This window comes from Balaenoptera acutorostrata, chromosome 2 (assembly GCF_949987535.1).
Source record: "Balaenoptera acutorostrata chromosome 2, mBalAcu1.1, whole genome shotgun sequence".
NCBI classification, from domain to species: domain Eukaryota; kingdom Metazoa; phylum Chordata; class Mammalia; order Artiodactyla; family Balaenopteridae; genus Balaenoptera; species Balaenoptera acutorostrata.
In genome coordinates this window covers 95,673,873-95,695,585 of record NC_080065.1, presented here as the reverse complement: position 1 = coordinate 95,695,585, position 21,713 = coordinate 95,673,873, and the positions used below count along the sequence as shown (strand labels likewise).

Here is a 21,713-nt window from a genome sequence, read left to right as displayed (position 1 = left end):
CCAATGCAGCCAAAAATAAATAAACAAATTAATTAATTTAAAAAAAAAAGTGAACAGGATGGTATTCTGAGTTGGTGCCCCACCCCCCAGGCCATGGACTGGGTACCAGTCCGTGGCCTGTTAGGAACCGGACCGCACAGTAGGAGGGGAGCAGCAGGTGTGCGACTGAAGCTTCATCTGCCGCTCCCCATCACTCCCTGTCGCTCGCATTACCGCCTGAACCATCCCCCGCCCCGTCCGTGGAAAAACTGTCTTCCACGAAACCAGTCCCTGGTGCCAGAAAGGCTGGGCACCGCTGCTGGTCCACTGGCTCTCAAACTTAGATGATGATCCACATCCACCTTGGGAACTTTTAAAAACTATACATGCCCAGGTCCTTCTTCAGATCTAGTGACTCAAACTCTCTACCACATACAGCACAGGTATGTGCTTTTAGGAACATGTGCAGGCGATCCTAACACACAGCCAAGTTTCAGAATCACCAGCTCCAAGTTCCAGTTTCAGTACCACTTCGTCATGTCATTTCTAGGACAGAAAATCAAAATGACTGATTTGGGTCCCATCAGCTATAGCCAGAGGGGAGGCTACCCCTTTCCAGCAATGAATGAGAAGCCAAGAGAGAAGAAAAGCTCAATCCTAGAGGAGCTCTGGAACTGTCCCAACAGCAGCTGACAGCAATTCCACCACTCTCTCCACAGTCCTGGGCCACTATCTCTCTAGTGCCACCTTGTCTTCAAATGGCAGGTGTCAGCAGTGACCTTGGGCTCAGAACTACTCCCAGGGGTTTGGGAAGGACACATTCACAAAAGACGAGCACTGTGGTCTTACATTGCTCTCTGCCCACAGTTACTGCCACATTCTCACCACTGGCCCAAAGCCTGGCCACCTAAGCCCAGAGCTGTGGTTCCTTATTCTCTCCTGAGCCACCTGCCATGTCCTAGACGCAGAGCTTCACCTCCCTCAAGCAGGTGGCAAAAGGAAGCAAGGCCTGGGTGAGCAGGAGATGGGCCTAGGGTGAGGAAGATGGTTGGCAATATTACGGGAGCAGCTAGCAGTTCTAAAAATTCACTGAGTGAATTAGAAATTGTAGAATGTTGAGCTGGAAGATATCTTAAAGAACTAGTTCAAATTCTACATTTTATAGACACAAAAAATGAAGTTCAAAGAGGAAAGAGAGATATTAAAATGAATCTCAACTCAAACTAAAAGATTATAGAAAAAAAAAGATTATAGAAGCATGTGTTTACACATTTTTTTAAGGGCAGAATGGACTGTTTAAATAAATTTGGGTATATCCATACAATGAAATACTCTGAAGCCTTTGAAAAGGATATTAACAGGAAAAGATGTCCAAGATATAGTGCTATGTCAAAAGAGATTACTAATTTTGTGTTTAAAAGAAAAAAGAAAGATATATATTTGCATGTGTTTATAGACCAAAAGTGATATTCAGAAATATATATTTCAAGTTGTATACAGTTAATCCTGAGTATTGGGATTGCAGAATTTTACTTTTTTAAGATCTTTACAATGAGTATGTGCTATTTTTTTTAATTGAGGTACAGCCGGTGTACAATACTATGTAAGTTACAAGTGTACAGTACAGAGATTCACAATTTTTAAAGGTTATATGCCATTTATATTTATTATAAAATATTGGCTATATTCCTTGTGTTGTACAATATATTCTTGTAGCTTATTTTATACCTAACAGTTTGTACCTCTTAATCCCCTACCCCTATATTGCCCCACCCTCCCTCCCTGTCCCCACTGGTAGCCACTAGTTTATTCTCTGTGAGTCTGCTAGCATGTACTATTTTTTTTTTTATTGGAGTATAGTTGATTTACAATGTTGTGTTAGTTTCAGGTGTACAGCAAAGTGAATCAGTTATACATATATAGCATGTACTACTTTTAATAATGAAAGTGAGGAAAAATATTTCTGTTTGGAAGGAAAAAAAACCACAGGGCACCAGACTTTATACAACTACTTTCTCCTATGAGACTAGGTCTCTCTTTAGGGCTTTGTTAAAAACAAACACTAAAGTGAACATCAGACACATTCATTTAATTTCTCTCTTGAAGAAACAGCTCATGATTTTCTAACAAACAAACCTCTCTAACAGTGATCAGACACAATCTATTGTGTTTTAGGGCATTAAAAGGGCTTCAATACACACAGAAAGACACAGAGGGAGAAAAGAAAGTCACACAGCCCATCATATGCGATTGACTCATTCTGATTTCTTCCTTAAACAAAGCAAACTATCAAAAAATTATTAATTACACTGAACTATGAAAGAGCCAGGCTTTTCCCTTCATTTCTTCCCAATGCTCACCTGGCTTTACATCATTTCACCATTCTTGGCTTGCAGCTTTGTATCCTGGTTCTACCACTTACTAGGTATTGGTTGGCCAAAAAGTTCTTTTGGTTTTAAGTAGACGCATTTTTCATTTTCACCAAGAATTTTATTGAACAACGTATTCATCAACCGAATGAACCTTTGGCCAACCCAACACATGACCGTGGGCCTCAGTGTGCTCATCTGTCAAGTAGAGATGATAAACCTCATTGTGTTGCTGTGAAGATTAACTTAGTTGATACATGTTAAGCACTTAAACAGGGTAAGCACTCAGAAATATTACCTTATTAGGTAGTAACTATAATATGGTGGTGATAGTTTATTATTATCACAGGGAGGCAAGAGATTAAAAAGAAAAGAGCAATAAGAACACTCCAGTCCTTCTGGCTAAGTAGAACGGGTAAAGGATTAATAGCATTGTTAATAAGGCTAAAGGGTGATTAGGGAATTACTCATGAATTTTAATTGTACCTCACTCTCCAAATCCCAAATGCTACAGAGAGTAAAGGGTTAGCTGAAATCCAAAAATCCTATTTGCAGGTCAATGGCAACAAGTTTGGACGCTGCTGAAAACATTTTTCAGGCCCATGCTACAGGGGAGGAGTGGCCAAAGGTCTTGACGCTGGCATTGGATTGGTGCTGATAGGGAGGTAAGCACTGGCCAGCCCTTGTCCAGACCGCCCAGCGCCAGTGACTGGTACTGGCTGCCTCTACCTGGTTGGCTCATCTCTTTCTTTCTTTGCTGCTTTTTCTAAACGCAAGATCACGAACTAAAAACGGCCGAAGGATAGCATTAAACATGTGTGAAGAAACCAAAGTTTGAGCAGATACAGTCCTGGGCTACCAGCATCCTCTCCCTCCCAAATTAAGAGTCATCAATTCAGAGAACCTAAATATGCTTTGACCCACAGGCACCACTAAACTGCAAATCCCCTGAGTACTTTATTAGAACGAAATCATGTAAACTAAGGACAGTCCAGGGGTTTAAATAATTTTGTGAGGCAAAAGGAAGGTATTTTAGAGATGAACTAGTTCAAAAATCATTAACGGAGGCAACAGTCTTGTGATACCTTGGAACTATGGGCATGGGCAGGAAAGCCAGCACTCCAAGGTCACCAGAAAAAAAGCCTGAACCTCTGCTGTCCCAGCCCTGGAATATCAACCTCCAGACTTCTTATTATGCTAATTCAGTGGCTCAGGCCACTGTTAATGGAAGCAGCTGACTGAACCCTGATATAAAAGGTGAGTAGACTCACCAAAAGCTTTCTAAACCAAACTTACGTTAGATATCTAGGTAACTGTCAGAAACAGCTCTGCTTCCCTTACTGAGGTTTTATTTTATCTATTGATTAAATGTATCATTGTTTACAGTTAATGCTCACGTAGGAGGGCAGGAAAGAGATAACCCTCCATACTATTTTTAGAATTATTTCAGACACAACACATCCATCAGGGAAACATTCACCTTTACACACATCCTCTTAATTCAGATTCATGTTATTAGTAAGCAAAATAGATTAAAATGCTTTTCTATATATGAATTGTACAACCTATTTATATTTCTGTCTCTAATTCTTATCTTTTTAGGACAAAGTCCATGTTTATTATGTGTAACATGTAAATAGCTTTCAGAGGTATAAACAATTAACAAATATAAACAATAATATGTCAAATAATATGCTACCCAACTTTTACCTAATATTTACTATTATAAATATTCTATCATTATATCATTAAGAAATTAAAACTAGCAAATAGGAAAAGCAGATATGTGGAGGAAAGCTATGTTTTCTAAGCCTTTGAGATATGTCATAGATATTTGTTACTGAGATTTTCTTCTTCCATCAATGACGACTTTAGTTATGTTTATCATTGGGATGGATGTTGCATTCTCTTACTTTGATGTAGTTACAAATTAAGCATTTTTAACACTATATTAACTTTTTCAGACTCAAAGGTTATTCCTGGTTAATGGGTATTTCAAAACCTTCATTCATGTCATTAAGTTGAAAAATGTCAATTTCCTACAATAGTATGAAGGATAAACTGTGTGTATATTATATTTAGTATTATATACATGTATGTCTACAATGAAGGAGAAGCATAAGATAGATGACAAATACAAAAAGCTCATTGAGAAGTTTTGCAATTATTTATTCCTATGTCCTATATTCCAAATGGTCTACTTTAAAGGTAGCTTCTAACAGGGAAAAAGACTGGCTTAATCTTCTTTGTTAAAATTTTTCTTAAGATAAAAAGGAAATGAAAAAATAAGTAAGATTGTTTACCATCAGTACAAACCAAAAACCTAACTGGCTCTACTTTTCTCCACTCAATTCCTAGTGGTGGGGGGTGAAGTGAAATGGCCAGAGAGGCCCTGTCTAGGTAATCCACCGCAACTGTCAGTGACAGGCTCATTTGGATGCAAGCATATGCTGAGCACTGACCATGCACTGACACTGTACTGAAGCTCTGGGGCCAAAACAGTGATGCTCACGGACATAAAGTCAAAAACAGTCAAAAGATCACTCCATTCTTAAGTAAGCAGCACAGGTGTGCTTGGGGAGGGGTCCAATGAAGGAGTTATGGGAAACTGGAAATCTCAATGGAAACAAAACAAGTAAAAAATAGGTTTAATATTTAAAAATTGGTCGTTAAACCATGCCCAGGGCTTAGGAACATGTATACCACTGTACCAAAAGAGAAAAGAACCACTGGCCATATCACATATTTATAACTTGGAGGAAGAAAACTTTATGGTACTTTATTGCGCCTTAGAATAACAAAGTCTTAAGCTGCTGATCTAAGTACAGGAAAAAGTAAGATAAGGAACAGAAAAAGAGTAAGCGAAAAAAATAAGTGAAAGAAAATACTACTTGGGAGGTTTTTCCTTAATCATTTAAAGTTCAATGACATGGAGTTAGACAACCATGACTATGATTGTCAGTTTTCCTCTTTGTATGTTAATCAAAAGTAGCCACACTTAATTAAGCACTTACTAAAATCTTGATCCTGTGCTAGTGTTTAACTTATCCCTTCCTTTTACATATGAGAAAATTGAGTACTATAAAAGTTAATCTATTTCCCCAAGGGTTAATTCAACTAGTAATTATCAGGTCCATGTACAAATGTTTCTGATCACTCACACCAAAGAAACTTAGGTACACACTACCTGTACTGTACATGGTTCATATGTAACTTAGCCACTACAGTTCACACTAGCCAAATGACATAAAATTAAGTAATATTATATGTTTTCAGACCATGGCTTTACTACTGAAACCAGTTGTACTCATCAATAGGATTTTAATTTTAATGAGTTGTTTATATTACCAGACAGGACATCAAAAAAGCAGTTCATGAAAAAAATCTATAACAATAAAAAGCTTTGAGATGTGCTGTTGGTAAAGAACAGAAAGGAATCTACTTTGGGTCCATTTGCTTTGTTTTATTTCTAACGTGGTAAGTTATGTTTAATAATAAATATTCCAGAGTTCAAGGTAGAGTCTTTGAAGCATGAATATGAAGAATACGGACCATAATGTTTATAATCCTTTCTGATACAGCAGACACACAGTGTGACCATCCACAGTGCCCACTATGTGTAGGACTGCTTTTTGGCTGTGTTTATTAGAGAATGGGAAGCAGGAATTCCTAACAGCTCAAAATAATTTTCCTATTTCCTATTACCTCTGTTTAGCAGTCTGCCATTGCAAATATTATTTGACACATACAGTGTGTCAAATTAGAAGGAAAAAAAATCACACATTTTAAGACATGAACAGTATTTTATTTCCATGCCAGTAAGGAAAAGATTTTTCTTCTTCATGGAAAAAAGAAGGTCAGAAACTATGGGCACTCAGAAAAGTACACTTATTTTTCACTGCAGAGTAGGTGTGCTTTCAAAGCAAGAGAGAGAACCAACAGAGCAAGAGATCAAACAAACAAAGGGAAAAAACTAAACATACAATAAAACCAATCTGCTTATTTACTGTTTATATCATGCCCAATCCTCCTCCCCACCACAAAAGAGATACAATCACTAGCAGCAAATATGCTTCTTAAATATGTAGAAACTATAAGATGACTATACAAGAACAATGAAAAAATATACCATGCTCCTTTCATTTTTAATATAGTGTTCTCCTATAGTATAAAATGACTGACTTAATGAAATGCATAATATAAGGTAAGTTCACAAGCAAATGCATTTTAAGATGAGTCTGTAAAACATCTCTAACGGAGATTAAATTACAAAAAAACCAAAAGCAGTCATTTAGTGGTCAAATATTTTGGTGTTTAATTATACTGATCTTATTTGTCAACTGTTCACCATTTTGTTTTTTAATGCAAAATCAATGTCACAGTCGAATATAAAGCATGAGGAATGTTGGCAGTGGGCGGGCCAGGGGAGTCAGGCACCCCTACACCTACGCCTGGCTTTGCCTCAACAGACTTGTGACCTGAGTCATAAAACTTCATTTTGTCTCCTCGGTTTCCAAATGTTAAAGATGGCTATAGCCCCAGCAGCCTGATCTCTAAGACCTCTCCTAGCTAACATTTTATAACTCAAAACAGAATGCATTTAGACTATTCAATAGACAGTTAAAAAAGATGAACGCCTGAAGCAATAAAACAGCAGATGCAAACAACAAGGTCCTACTGCATAGCACAGGGAACTATATTCAATATCTTGTAATAAACCATAATGGAAAAGAATATGAAAAAGAATATACGTGTAAAACTGAATCACTTTGCTGTACACCACATTGCAATCACTAACACAACTTTGTAAATCAACTATACTTCAGTAAACAAACAAACAAAAAAACAGCAGATGCAAATCCTACTGGGACAACCCTCTGTCAATAAAATTGATGGCTCTGTATATATAATATCTATGTCAGGTCTGGCATCAGAAAATTTAACTTGTGCTCAAGCACCCTCACAACCTGCACAAGAACAACCTAAACTGACCTTTCCCAGACAAAAGAGGGCCACATCAACATGTAGACAGCAGTCCAGAGTTACCTCTGACGTGTAAGTGATCCCTTTACTAGATCACCTGGCCAAACTACCAGAAGCTGCAGGATATATATAGTAGCCATGTGAGAGGGACGCATGATAGCTCCACTCCCTGATTCTTCCACTCCCAGGAATCGGAGTGTTAGAATGAAATCAGGATAGGTTTCTGCAGCCCCTGCTTATATTTCAACTGCTACAAAAGTAATTTCATTAGCAATTTTTGAAATTGTTTTTAAACTTCTGCCATAATCATTTATTCAAAAAATTAATTACTTGGTAATATTATTGATAGGCACTAAATATCTTTAAATGGCCCATAAATATTTATACTTGTTTTAAATACTATCTGAGGATATTAAGTTGAAAAACGGAGTTCTCATTCAAAGTCCTAAAAAAGAGAGCTCTAGAACGGGAGGAGAGGGAGGCAGCTCAGAAGGACAAATAGACCCTATCTCCAGGGCCTCCATAAAGAGAACAAAAAAAGTTCATAGGGAACACTCCAGAACAGAGTCTTAGGAATAAGATCGCCCTCCACAACTGCTTTAGAGCCCAGAAACTAGATCATGAATAAATCGTTTAAATCTTATTTGCTCCTCAAAACTTTCTTTTCTCTATGACACAGGCAAAGGGAAAAAAAAAAAACGTAACCAAAACGCTGGCTTTAATTATCAACATTTAAGTTTTCTCCACAACTCCTTCCTTTTAAAATAGTTCAGTAATGCTAGCCATAATACTAAGTAAAGACACAACCAGTAAAAAGCTGACAAAGGTAAACGTTTAAATGTTTACGACTGCACTGTTGCTTAAGGCATTTACAGAATGCCAGTTATATTTTTGGTCCAAGTGCCCAGTAGGCCAGAATATGTGCATGTGCTTCAGGCTACCCAGAGAAGGAAAGTGTGGGCGTGAGCTGCTCTGCCCTGAAGCGCTAGTAACAAAGAACACACAGTTGCAGAGAGAAAAGCTGGTGTAATAGGAACATAAGCAGCTTAGTAGAAAATATATCTGCTCCCAAGTGCTCATGAGTAAAAAAAGAAAAAAAATAAGTACAAGTTCTTTAAAAAACACAAGAAAACAAACACACCCCTTACTAATGAGTCCATGAAGACAACCACAAATACACATCCTCCAGCAACATTAGGGAAGCCTAGCTCTGCTTCAGATGACTTGCTCTTGAGAAACAGAAAGTGGTTCAGAACCATCAGTCAGAACCATGGCGACTTTCCCAAATTCTCCTCTGGGTGGTGAACCTGTTCAGCAATCTGCCATTGCAAACTGTAAATAAGTAGATTTCAACCCTTTTTAACCTATATTCCCTCATGTTATCTGCTGTGCATCATTTGCTAAGATGCTGTAGCTTTTACTTGTGGTTGACTGTATTACAACTCTTGTAGTTATTTTGACTGTCTCCTTCAAATATTCTCCCTCACGATCCCCTTTTCTGATCTGACCTCATAGGGGGACCATCCCCAAATATCTCCCCCTTGAGATTCGTTGCCTCCTGACAAAGAACTAAAGACAAGGCTGCATTTCCTCAGGAGATCCAATGCAGTGTGTCATCTTCAGATGGGCATGCACTGCTTAAAAAAAGAGCAGGTCTCTGCACATGATGAGCTATATTGCTGCTGCTGTAAATCAATGCTGTACCACAGCCAACAAGAGAAAGAACTTGTTAGTAATATATTCTAACTCATGTTCACAAAATGCTGCAAATGACTATGTGTGCAGATATATGATTTGGGATGGTAGTACCTTATTTGAGAACTACACTGCATGAAGATCATGTATTTGTATTGACAGTGTCAAACTGATAAAAGAAAATGTTACATCAATAGTTAATTTTCATCTCTATATAAGGTTATGGCATGTATCTGTGGGACACTCGAAGAGCCATATGGGAAGCAATATAACGAAAAGTTAAAAACATGGGCTTTGGGGCCAAGCTCCCTAGGTTTAAATATCAGTGTCACCGTCTACTGTTATGAGACCTTAATCAAGTTACTTCTTTCTCTGTTTCCTCACCTGTAAAACGGGAATAATCATAATACCTATATCATAGGGTTGTTATGAGGATTAAATAAGCTATATTTATAAAGCACTTAAACAGAGGTATTTAAGTGTTTATTAAATTAAGGGCTGCACAGGTGTTCAGCAGCCGTGCAAAGATCTAAAAGCAGTAACACTCTTTGTACTGATAGCAAAAGGTTAAAATGGGCTGGTGAGGACACACAGAAGATAAAATGACACATCACTAAATTGGATATCAGATTTGAAAAGCGTTGCCAAACATTACAGACATTAAAATTCTGGACTCTAAGCATATTTAATCTTTTCAAGCTTGGTACTAAAATATGCTTAAATGTGCTTTCACATTTCTGTGTAGGTCTGGAGCCCTCAGTTACAAGTCTAGCCTCTGTGTGACCTTGGAAAACCTTCTCTCTCTGTCCCTCGATCTTTTGAAAAGCGATCAGACTACATGTTTGATCTCTAAGGCCCAGCTCTGATAGTCCCAGGAAGGAGGCCACCTGATCCTTGAGAAACGTACGAAATAAATGAGAGGAAAAGTAAAAGACGTTTTAATAGAATTTTAAACAAAAAGATGGCTGAGTTGGACAAAATCCAACCCTCATCCTTTCCCTTCGCTGCAGGGCAAAGATAAAAATAGAAAACAAAGTCATAGGCTTCCGTCACAACTCCACTCGAATAAAGAACCAGGGGCAAGAGCAGCCTCCACGTTCCGGCACCACTGGGAGGCAGTAACCTCCGGTCCCGGGCTCCGACTTTGTGTATGTGACGGTGCAGCAAAGCACACTCCCCGAGAGGTCTCTCAGAAAGACTCGCTTTTGTGCCATTCAAAGCAGGGCCGCCCCAGAAACAAAGAACCACGTTATTATATGATTCCATTTGTATGAAACGTCCAGAGCAGGCAAATCCATAGAGACAGAAAGTAGATTGGTGGTTTCTGAGGACTGCGGTGTAGAAGAAATGGAGAATGACTGCTAATGGGTACAGGGTTTCCTTTGGGGTGATGAACATGTTTTGGAATTAGAAAGCGGTGATGGAGACTCCAGGAGGGCACACACCAAGGAGGACCTCCCAGAATTTCTGCTGCCAGTGTCCTTGTCCCCGTGGTGAGCCACAGCCGCCCCCCACCTCTGCAGGAGTCCTTCCAACACTAGCAGATGGAGAACTTAATGTTCTAGATGATATTTTGACTGAAGTACCAGAACAGGATAATGAACTCTATAATCCAGAGAGTGAACAAGATAAAAAATGAGAAAAAGGGTTCAAAAAGAAAAAGTGACCAAATGGAATCTACTGACACAAAGCAACAAAAACCTTCTGTTCATTCAAGACAATTGATTTGTAAGTCACTGAGCTCATCAGTTAGCAATAACAAAAGAATGGTTAGTACAAAAGGAAAGTCAGTCACAGAGTATAAAAATGAGGAATATCAAAGATCTGAAACAAACGTCTAGAAGCTGATCGGAAAATTCGTTTGTCAAGCAGTGCCTCCAGAGAACCTTGTAAGAGTCAACCTGAAAAAACATGTCTGCGGAAAAGGGATCCTGAAAGGAGGGTCAAATCCCTTACGCCAGATGGTTCTGAGAGAATTGGGCTTGAAGTGGACAGACGTGCAAGCAGACACAGCCAGTCTTCTAAGGAGGAAGTGAACTCTGAAGAAGGTGGCTCTGACCATGAGACTGGCAGCAGTGGTTCTTCCGACGAGCAAGGCAACAACACTGAGAATGAGGAGGAAGGGGTGGAAGATGTGGAGGAAGATGAAGCAGTAGAAGATGCAGAGGAAGATGAAGAGGTGGATGACGATGGAGAGGAGGAGGAGGAAGAAGAAGAATATGAACAGGATGAGAGAGACCAGGAGGAAGAGGGAAATGATTATGACACCCGAAGTGAGGCTAGTGACTCTGATTCTGAATCCATTTCCTTCACAGATGGGTCTGTCAGATCTGGTTCAGGAACAGATGGATCAGGTACTAATTTTTATATGTAAAGGTTTGTGTTTTTTTTTTTTTAATTGACCTCACTGGTTTTTTTCTTGAATATGTTTAAATTGAATTATAAAATTTTTGAGGCAATGGGGGGGATGTTAGTAAGACTGTCCTGTGATTTTTTTTTTTATATAGTGTACTTTTGAGTATTATAAATGCACTCGAATAAGATTTACATATCTTAGTAAAGGCATTTCCCAGCTACAAATTGACTGTATTATAAATGTACACTAGTCTGATTGTTTCTCTATAAGGAAGTGTATTTGAGGTTTTAATGTTGTAAATTCTTAGATTTCCATACTAGTCAACAGCAGCTTATTTAAACACTGATGTACTTGAAGTATATTCATATGGAACCCGTCTGCTAGGTATAACAATATTTTCATGTTAAATGCCTCTAGATTTCCATCATGTGGCAACAGAAATCAAAATAACTTTCTTTTTCTCTTGGGAGCTCAAACTTTCTTTCATTTCTGTACCTGTGGGTTGACTGACTGGGGCAGGGTCGCCAGAGGGCTGGGTATAAAGGTACAAGATGGAAAATAAGAGTATAAAATTATTGTGGAGAGACTGGGTAAGAGGCATCTTGGGTCATTCCTTCAATATTACATGCCCTGCCACTTTATCTCTATCTGACCCATGAGACTTGACTATGGGAATGGTAGATAGTTGCAGTCATTAGGCTGAGGGAGCCCTCTTTTGGGGGGAAATTCAGAGGGTAGAGCAAGGAGAGGTCAGGGTACTTAGAAACCGCTGGTCACTCTGTGATGATTATACTCTCATGGCTGTCTTATGTAAAGATGCAGCCAGATCTCCTACACAGGCCAAACATACTAAATATTGGGATACAAGAAAAATTCTATTCTTTTGATATATTTGATAGTTGCAATGGCTTTATTATAGAATTTTATCATTTTAATGTAGTACATTGTTAGTAAATCATATTCTTGATATAGTGTAAATGATAAGAGCAAATGACCAGGTATTTTCTAATTGGCACCTGAAGTACTTCTAGCCTTTTGCTCACTAGAGTTCTAGGTTTAGGAGTTTAGACAGGTTTTGAAGGAGGTTAAAGAGTTAAACTGAACAGATGGGCAGTTGGCTTTAATATAAAAAGAAAAACTTGTGGAATCTTTAATTCTACTATTCCATCATACTTTTTGCAAACTGATGGGATATACGTTTATAATTTATGATAATGGATAGAGAACAAAAATTGCACTGGCAATATGAATGAATGTTCATTTATCGTGGAGAATGTGTGAAACCTGTAAAAGTAGGGAACATTTTATTATAGGAATCTTCTTTTTGGTGTCCATGTTAGGAACGATATTTCTTAGACTTGAATGTTTATCCTGTTTAAGTCAAACAAGGGAGACATACAAATATGTAGGGCCCGAAATACTGTGTATTTTTATTTTATTATCTTTTTTTAATAAATTAATTTATTTTTGGCTGCTTTTGGTCTTTGTTGCTGCGTGCAGGCTTCCTCTAGTTGTGGTGAGCGGGGGCTACTCTTCATTGCAGTGCGCAGACTTCTCATTGCGGTGGCTTCTCTTGTTGCGGAGCACGGGCTCTAGGTGCGTGGGCTTCAGTAGTTGTGGCGCACAGGCTTAGTTGCTCCACGGCATGTGGAATCTTCCCGGACCAGAGCTCGAACCCGTGTTCCCTGAACTGGCAGGCAGATTCTTAACCACTGCGCCACCAGGGAAGCCCCATGTGTATTTTTAATAAGTTCCTTAGATGCTGATACTTAGCAAGATACCTATTCATACTTTGTTTTTTGTGGATTAGACATTTCAGATTGAATGGTAGCCAATAGTTTTATAAAACCTGGATATTAAAACTGTTAAGAGACTTACTGTTACAAAAGAGATACTTGCCTGGAACTCTTACTTTCCATATTAAAGGAAATTTGTGGCTTTTCTTTGGAAGAGCTCTTACGTGGAACATATTTTAAAGACTGTATTTAGTATGCAGGACATTATTATTTTTATTTTGGAGTAGTTTCTCTTCATAATAATGTGTGAGAGAAAAATGGGGTGGATCTGGAACTCCACCAGAGGTAAAAAAATTTTTTAAGATTTTTAAACACAAGGGATTACAGTTTAGTTTTTGTGTCATGAATTTTCTATATTCCAGTTTATTTTACCTTATTTTTCCTCAAAATTTCAGTAATTTTCTTATAAAAGTGACACACTTGGTGGCTGTTAAGGGTTTATTTGTTAGACGATTTTCATTGTTTTTTTGACCTGAGAATAATAGTCGGGAGAGGGGATCATAAACTTAAGAGCAGTGAAAGTTATTTATACAAAAAAGATTAAAAATCCTTGGAGATTTTTTAATGGTAATGGTAATGCTACATTTAACATTACATAAAAATTGTTGGGTGAGATCTTACTTCTGCTTCTGTTATATTTCCTGCATCATCTTTTTTTTTAAAAAAATTAATTTTATTTAAAAAAAAAGAAAGAAAGTGATGGTTGCAAAACTTTATACTAACCACTGAATTGTACACTTTAAAAGGGTTGCATGGAAATTACATCTCAGCAAAAAATGGGGGGAGGGGCAGGTCTGCTGTAATAATAATGGTTCCTATTATTATCCAGTAGTCTGCCTTCTCTTATCAGAAATAGAAGGAAGTAGGGAGATTAAAGTCATTCTGTCAACAGCTCTTGATAATGGTAAGTCTGGAATTATATTTCAAATTGCCTATAAAGGGTGGCCAAAAAGTCTGGAAACTTAGAGGTAGAGGATTAATGGCCCTGCTCTCAAAGAGAAATTACATATGCCGAAAGTAAGAGTAACCAGTAGGAAGGGGCTACCTGATAAGGCACTGGTTGCCCCATCCCGAAGGCTAGCCAGGCCTCCAGCTGTCCAGTGCTCCAACATGACAAGGCGTGGTGTGAAGCCAGGTGCACCTGGGCCCCACCCAAAGATTTCCCCGGGTAGTGAGTCACGAGAAAAGCTACGAAGCCAAATGGGCTTTTCCTTATTTTACTTCTGCACCCTGCAGCCTCTAAGCCTATCACTGACCATTAAGCACAATCTGTGGGCCACTCTATGGTGGCCCAAGGAAAGGAAGCAGCAGGAGCAAAAGCTGAAAGGTGAGAAAGGAAGGGATTAGCAATAGTTTGGCAGGATCACCAATTCCTTCCAGGAATGACAGCAGACAGAATGACCTTAAAATGTACACTGTAACATGCCACCTCCTACTTAGAACCCATCCAAGGCAATCAGAAAACATGCCAACTCCCCACAGCTACCTGGAATAAAATGCACACTTGGTGTGCCAGCCACCAGCTGTGCCTCATGGCACCTGCACCTCTCTGGTCCTCCTTCGCCCCTCTTCCCTCTCAGAGCTTCCAACGCACCAGGTCCTCCAACAGCCCAGGCGCCTGGCTGCCCAGGGCCTGGCACACGCTGCTCCCTCCGCCTGACTCTGCTCTCAGCGGGCAGCTTCTCATCCCTCAAGTCTTAACTCAAATAGCAGCTCAGATAAATACCTACAGGGGGCCCCTCCCGTTAATCTCTACCACAGCTCCCTGAGGGTGCTCTGTGGAGGGCTCACCACGCTGTCACTACTTTTCTATGTATTGCAGTTTACCCCGTAGACTAGTCATGCAAAGATGGGGAGTATGTCCCACTTAGTCCCTGGTGTATCTGAGGTGCTGCCACAGTGTCTGGGGCACGGTTGGCATTTGATGTTTGCTAAATAGATGAACCTGTATTCTTAAAAATAACTCTGGCTGGGGAGAATTCCAAGAGACAAGGAGAACAATTAAAGTGGTCACAGATCACATCTTAAGTAACACTGATTGTGGTGCTACTAACAGTACCACTTAACAAGGACTTTCTTTCTGACAATTATACAATTACATCGGTTAAGCAATGAACAGACTTGATTTGACTAATATAACAGTGATTGCCTGAATGTTTACTAACTGGGGGTCTGTGTGCTTTTACTGTGCACACAATCCCATGTGTCCTTGAACCTCCTTCACAAAGCAGAGGCCAGGTGGGCCTCTGGACTATTCCCAGGGTTAGCAGGCTGTTCTTCTGCCCCTTTCACCCCCTCTTCAAGTGTAACAAGCACAGGTTATGCTGCTGCTCTACAGCAGGGCTTCTCAGCGTGGGCTGCACATGAGACTCCTTTAAAAATTCCAAAACCCAGGCTGCGCCCCAGACCAATTACATCAGAATCTTTGGGGACAGGGCCCAGGCATCAGTACTTTTTAAGGCTCCTCAGATAATTCTAATGGGCAGCCAAGGCTGAGAAGCACTGTTTTAGTGAAAAATCCAAGTACCCACAGAAACCAACCTTCACTTAATTCCCTTATGATAACAGGATCTTGTATTCATTTTAAAGGTAAAAGAGCTGGGTGTACCAAAAGGAAGCATCCTATGAATAAATATTAATCTAGAGATACTCATAAATTATTTCCTGAATGTTTATTTAAATCATTAAATCCCCTTTTTTAGATTTTTAATACTCTTCCAACTCCTATTAAAGTGTACTACAAATGTCACTTTGCCTCAGAATACTCAGATAGAAAAGTGTGTCTACTTGGTGAATAAAAAAATTCTAAAATATATAAAACCCACTTACCTGAACTACTCAGGTACATGACCATCTCTACCATTTCCTAGAATTCCTAGGAATAGACACGAACACTTAGCTTCTTGTAAATAAAGAGAGCCAATAATATTAAATTGACTATGTAGAAAATGAATGAAAGAATGAGTTCAAACAAATGATAAAAAACTGAAACTGACTTGCTTGAAATTACTTTAAAATATGACTTTAAAAATGGCTCCTGCTAGAAAACTATAAGACACTGATGAAAGAAATTAAAGATGATACCAACAGATGGAGAGATATACCATGTTCTTGGATTGGAAGAATCAACATTGTGAAAATGAGTATACTACCCAAAGCAATCTACAGATTCAATGCAATCCCTATCAAATTACCAATGGCATTTTTTATGGAACTAGAACAAATCATCTTAAAATTTGTATGGAGACACAAAAGACCCCGAATAGCCAAAGCAGTCTTGAGGCAAAAAAATGGAGCTGGAGGAATCAGACTCCCTGACTTCAGACTATACTACAAAGCTACAGTAATCAAGACAATATGGTACTGGCACAAAAACAGAAACATAGATCAATGGAACAAGATAGAAAGCCCAGAGATTAACCCACGCACCTATGGTCAACTAATCTATGACAAAGGAGGCAAAGATATACAATGGAGAAAAGACAGTCTCTTCAATAAGTGGTGCTGGGAAAACTGGACAGCTACATGTAAAAGAATGAAATTAGAATACTCCCTAACACCATACACAAAAATAAACTCAAAATGGATTAGAGACCTAAATGTAAGACTGGACACTATAAAACTCTTAGAGGAAAACATAGGAAGAACACTCTTTGACATAAATCACAGCAAGATCTTTTTTGATCCACCTCCTAGAGTAATGGAAATAAAAACAAAAATAAACAAGTGGGACCTAATGAAACTTCAAAGCTTTTGCACAGCAAAGGAAACCATAAACAAGACCAAAAGACAACCCTCAGAATGGGAGAAAATATTTGCAAATGAATCAACGGACAAAGGATTAATCTCCAAAATATATAAACAGCTCATTCAGCTCAATATCAAAGAAACAAACACCCCAATCCAAAAATGGGCAGAAGACCTAAATAGACATTTCTCCAAAGAAGACATACAGACGGCCACGAAGCACATGAAAAGATGCTCAACATCACTAATTATTAGAGAAATGCAAATCAAAACTACAATGAGGTATCACCTCACTCCTGTTAGAATGGGCATCATCAGAAAATCTACAAACAACAAATGCTGGAGAGGGTGTGGAGAAAAGGGAACCCTCTTGCACTGTTGGTGGGAATGTAAATTAATACAGCCACTATGGAGAACAATATGGAGGTTCCTTAAAAAACTAAAAATAGAATTACCATATGACCCAGCAATCCCACTACTGGGCATATACCCAGAGAAAACCGTAATTCAAAAAGACACATGCACCCGAATGTTCATTGCAGAACTATTTACAATAGCCAGGTCATGGAAGCAACCTAAATGCCCATCAACAGACGAATGGATAAAGAAGTTGTGGTACATATATACAATGGAATATTACTCAGCCATAAAAAGGAACGAAATTGAGTCATTTGTTGAGACGTGGATGGATCTAGAGACTGTCATACAGAGTGAAGTAAGTCAGAAAGAGAAAAACAAATATCGTATATTAATGCATGTATGTGGAACCTAGAAAAATGGTACAGATGAGCCAGTTTGCAGGGCAGAAGTTGAGACGCAGATGTAGAGAATGGACATATGGACACCAAGGGGGGAAAACGGCGGTGAGGTGGGGATGGTGGTGTGCTGAATTGGGTGATTGGGATTGACATGTATACACTGATGTGTATAAAATTGATGCCTAATAAGAACCTGCAGTATAAAAAAACAAACAAAACAACTAATACTAAACTTTCATTGGGTTATTTGTATGGAAATATGTTAATATAAATGTTTCAGACATTACATGAAGTTTCTAAAAATCTTATATTTGTATTTGTATGGAAATATGTATGGAAATATGTTAATATAAATGTTTCAGACATTACATGAAATTTCTAAAAATCTTATATTTGTATTTGTATGGAAATATGTATGGAAATATGTTAATATAAATGTTTCAGACATTACATGAAAAAAAAAAAAAAAAATGGCTCCTGCTAGAAAGAGAGTCACATGCAGAGAACAAACTTAAGGTTACCAAGGGGGGAAGGGCAGGGTGGGATGGACTGGGAGACTGGGATTGACATACAGACACTACTATGTGTAAAATAGATAACTAATGAGAACCTACTGAATAGCACAGGGAACTCTTCTCAATGCTCTGTGGTGACCTAATGGGAAGGAAATCTAAGAAGAGTGGGTATATGTATACATATAACTGATTCACTTTACTGCACAGCAGAAACTAACACAGCATTGTAAAGCAACTATACTCTAATAAAAATTAATTAAAAAACAGACAAACAAAGCGGCTCCTGCTAGAATTAATCCACTAGGTCAAAGAAAAGCATGTCCAAGTCCTGTCTGCCTTCAGTCACATCCACTTCCTCATACACAGATCTACACATCCCACCCAGAAACAGATTTTTACTTTTCTAAAGCTCGTATCAATCATCTAATCACACCAACAGACAAGGTTATGTTTCTCACAAGATTACTCACCAAATAGCACTGATGTGGAAAAAATGTTTTTTATGCTCTTCAGTATTTTTAAAGATCCACCGTCTTCCCTAGTTCAAAACAATTCAAGCAGCTAGGCAGTTACTAAATGTGATCAATAACGTCTAAAGCACAAACTTGAAAAATGCTTCAAAATCTTTCTTACTAAAAGAACTCTTACAAGTAGAATACACAAACAGAAGAAAAGTAAAGGAATGTTCTACCTGGTTATTTTGTCCATTATCACAGACACAGTGATGTGCAAGCCATTTTGAACCAGTGTTGCCTACAGACTTTCTATCTACACCATCTATTATTTTATGGAGAACTGCTATTCTTATAACTTTTTCATTGATCTGAAAGTCAAACCAGTTTTTCTGGTCTGTCTTCAGAATCGTGTGGTATACACAAACAGTGTGGATGGTACTTTAGCAGATAATGCTGGAGAAGATCTCCAAATTCAAAAGCAAGTAGTGTCCTATATGTAGCTAGATTTTCTGGAGCCACTAAGTGTCTGTACCAGACTAATTCAGTAATTACTACTTACATAATTTCGATTTAATTTTTCAAGTCAGAACTTTTTCTAAAACACATTTCCCCTTTCTAGTCATATATTAAATTCTAGCCTGGCCTATGATAGACACAGTTGTAATAATGTGTTATTGGTGTCTTAGCCTTCCAGCTGAAATTTTTTCTTCCTTTTTTTTTATCCCTATGGTTGAGGAAAGTTGTACAGACCAATTCAATAGAAGTAAAACCCACCAGCTTTCTTGGAACGAGCTGTAGAATAAAACAAAATTTATTTGTGGGGAAGCATAATTCCTATTGAATGAATGGAAAAATGAAATTGTAGAATATTTTCAAATTAAACACACTGTAGAGTAAAAACAGCCTCATAGAGCAGAAAAATCAGATCGTAATCTGATAAGATTCACTTGTAATTTAGATTAATTATATAAATGGGTCATTTATATAACCAAGGAGATATATTAGGGATGCATTTTATAAGGTTTGTTTTTGTTTTTATACTAGGATAAATGTTTCCCGTTTGCCTGTAATAAGTGGCCAGCCTTTTTAATATAAAGAAGACAAAATTCTCCCCAGTGTCTGAATTAACATTAACTCTGAATTAAAGAAGCTCTAATTGATGGGGTTTTACTGTGTACATAAATATAAGGTGAAATACACACTGAAATAATTATTAGGGCGAAAGAATCGGCTCTCTGTACCCGTTGAGATCGTCCCACCAGTAAAGGTCGACTTTGCTCTGTCTTTCATTTGTGCAGCTGTTAGAAGGCACACGCTCCGCCAGTTTAAGCTGATGAAATATACATTTCGGCTAGTCATCAGGAGATCAGGTGTCAAGGTAAGGCTCTAAAATGTGTAGCCTTAAGCAGTCAGTTACTACTCTTTGGTCCTCTAACCACTCTCCCAGGGAAATGGGGATGGTACAGTAACTAGCACAGCTCTGGATGGGGGAAGCGGGGAGTGAAGGGGAGGAAGGGACGGTTTGCAGGGGGAGCCACTTACGAGACGTAGGCTGGGTAACCAAATCCTATCAGGTTGCAGAGGAGAGAGGCTCCATAACCGAACACCAGGTACAAAGCCACCAGCCCGATGACACCTGCAGACACGAGGAGAGAAGTGGGTCGGGTGGCACACAGGCGCTCCAGCCGGGCAGCCCCCGCCAACACCGCAAAGCTTGGCCCGTTCTAAGCGTTGGAGAAAAAGAAACCGCACCGAGGCTGGGCCCGCGCCTTCTCGGGGCTTTGCCTTTGGTCTGGGGATACCCGGCAGGCCGCACCTTTGTGCCCTTCCTTCCCCAGTCCCTCCCGCAAGGGGCCCCACGCCACGCTGCGCACCAGCTGCAGGAGCCCCGCTTCCTTCCCGGAGGGTATGGGGAGGCCGGGATTCCGGCGCCTGCCCGCGGCCCCTCCCGTCCCGCGCCCAACTCCGCGGAGGGTCTGGCTACGACCCGGTACTCCGCCACGGGGACCGCGCTCCCTCCCGCAGGGGCCCCGCCGGTCGGCGCCAGCTCTGCTCTCGGCCACTGGCACGCAGCACTGGGCCGCAGGGCAGACACGTCAGCGCCGGCCGGTCCCCGACCCCACGTCCCGGGCGCCTCGTCACCGGGCCGCCCCGGGCGCGGTCTCTGGTCCCTGGCCTGTGCAGGCGGCCAGTTCTGTCCCCGACGACGCCACTGACCCCCGTCTGTCACCGAGCCCGTGGTCCCAGCTGCGATGCGACAGCTGCTCCCGGGCCGGGCAAGCGGCGGGATCCCGCGGGCCGCAGCCCCACACTCACCGAGGACGATGTAGCTCCGGTTCACGCCGGTCTTGGCCTCGAGCTTGGCCAAGAGGTCAGTCATGCAGTTCTTCTGGTGAAGGAACCGGTCGAACCTCTGCCTCATGGCTGCAGACATGGCGGGGACCGTCGCGCCGCCGCCTGGGGCTACTCCTGGTGCCGGGTGGCCGCAGAGCGAGGTGACTAGGGCGGCGGCGGCGGCGGCGGGCGGGGCGGGAGGCGGGCGATTCCCGAGTCCCTCCGCTCGCGCCCCGCAGCCCCCCTCCTCGCCCCGCCCAGTGGCGCCGCCCCCTCTCCCTCCCGCGGTCCGCAGCGAGCGCCACACCAGGGGCGGCGGCCCGAGCAGCCGCTGCTCCCTGCGGGGCGGCCGCCCTCCGCCTTTGTTAACTGGGTAAAAAGAGGGTGGTGAGTCTTGTGAGGTCCCTTCGGAAATCGTACTCGAAAGGACGTGGAAAGGAGGGGGCAGGCGGCCTTGTTGCTCCCACCTAAAAAGTAGCGGGGGGCTTCCCTGGTGGCGCAGTGGTTGGGAGTCTGCCTGCCAATGCAGGGGGACACGGGTTCGAGCCCTGGTCTGGGAAGATCCCACATGCCGCGGAGCAACTAGGCCCGTTAGCCACAACTACTGAGCCTGCGCGTCTGGAGCCTGTGCTCCGCAACAAGAGAGGCCGCGATAGTGAGAGGCCCGCGCACCGCGATGAAGAGTGGCCCCCGCTCGCCGCAACTAGAGAAAGCCCTCGCACAGAA

The 21,713-nt window shown here is 40.6% G+C and overlaps 1 protein-coding gene across 1 annotated transcript in view; it reads right to left on the bottom strand.

The window, feature by feature from the left end:
• The window catches only part of REEP5 (receptor accessory protein 5), a 44,368-nt gene extending 23,169 nt beyond the window's left edge, over window positions 1–21,199 (bottom strand). Inside the window, exons 1-2 of the mRNA XM_007192101.2 lie at window positions 20,970–21,199; window positions 20,196–20,289 (exon numbers count right to left, since the gene is read on the bottom strand). Of these exons, the coding sequence (XP_007192163.1) occupies window positions 20,196–20,289; window positions 20,970–21,087 (212 nt within the window). The 5' untranslated portion in view covers window positions 21,088–21,199. The remainder of the gene's footprint in view (window positions 1–20,195; window positions 20,290–20,969) is intronic.
• Between the last annotated feature and the right edge of the window lie 514 nt (window positions 21,200–21,713).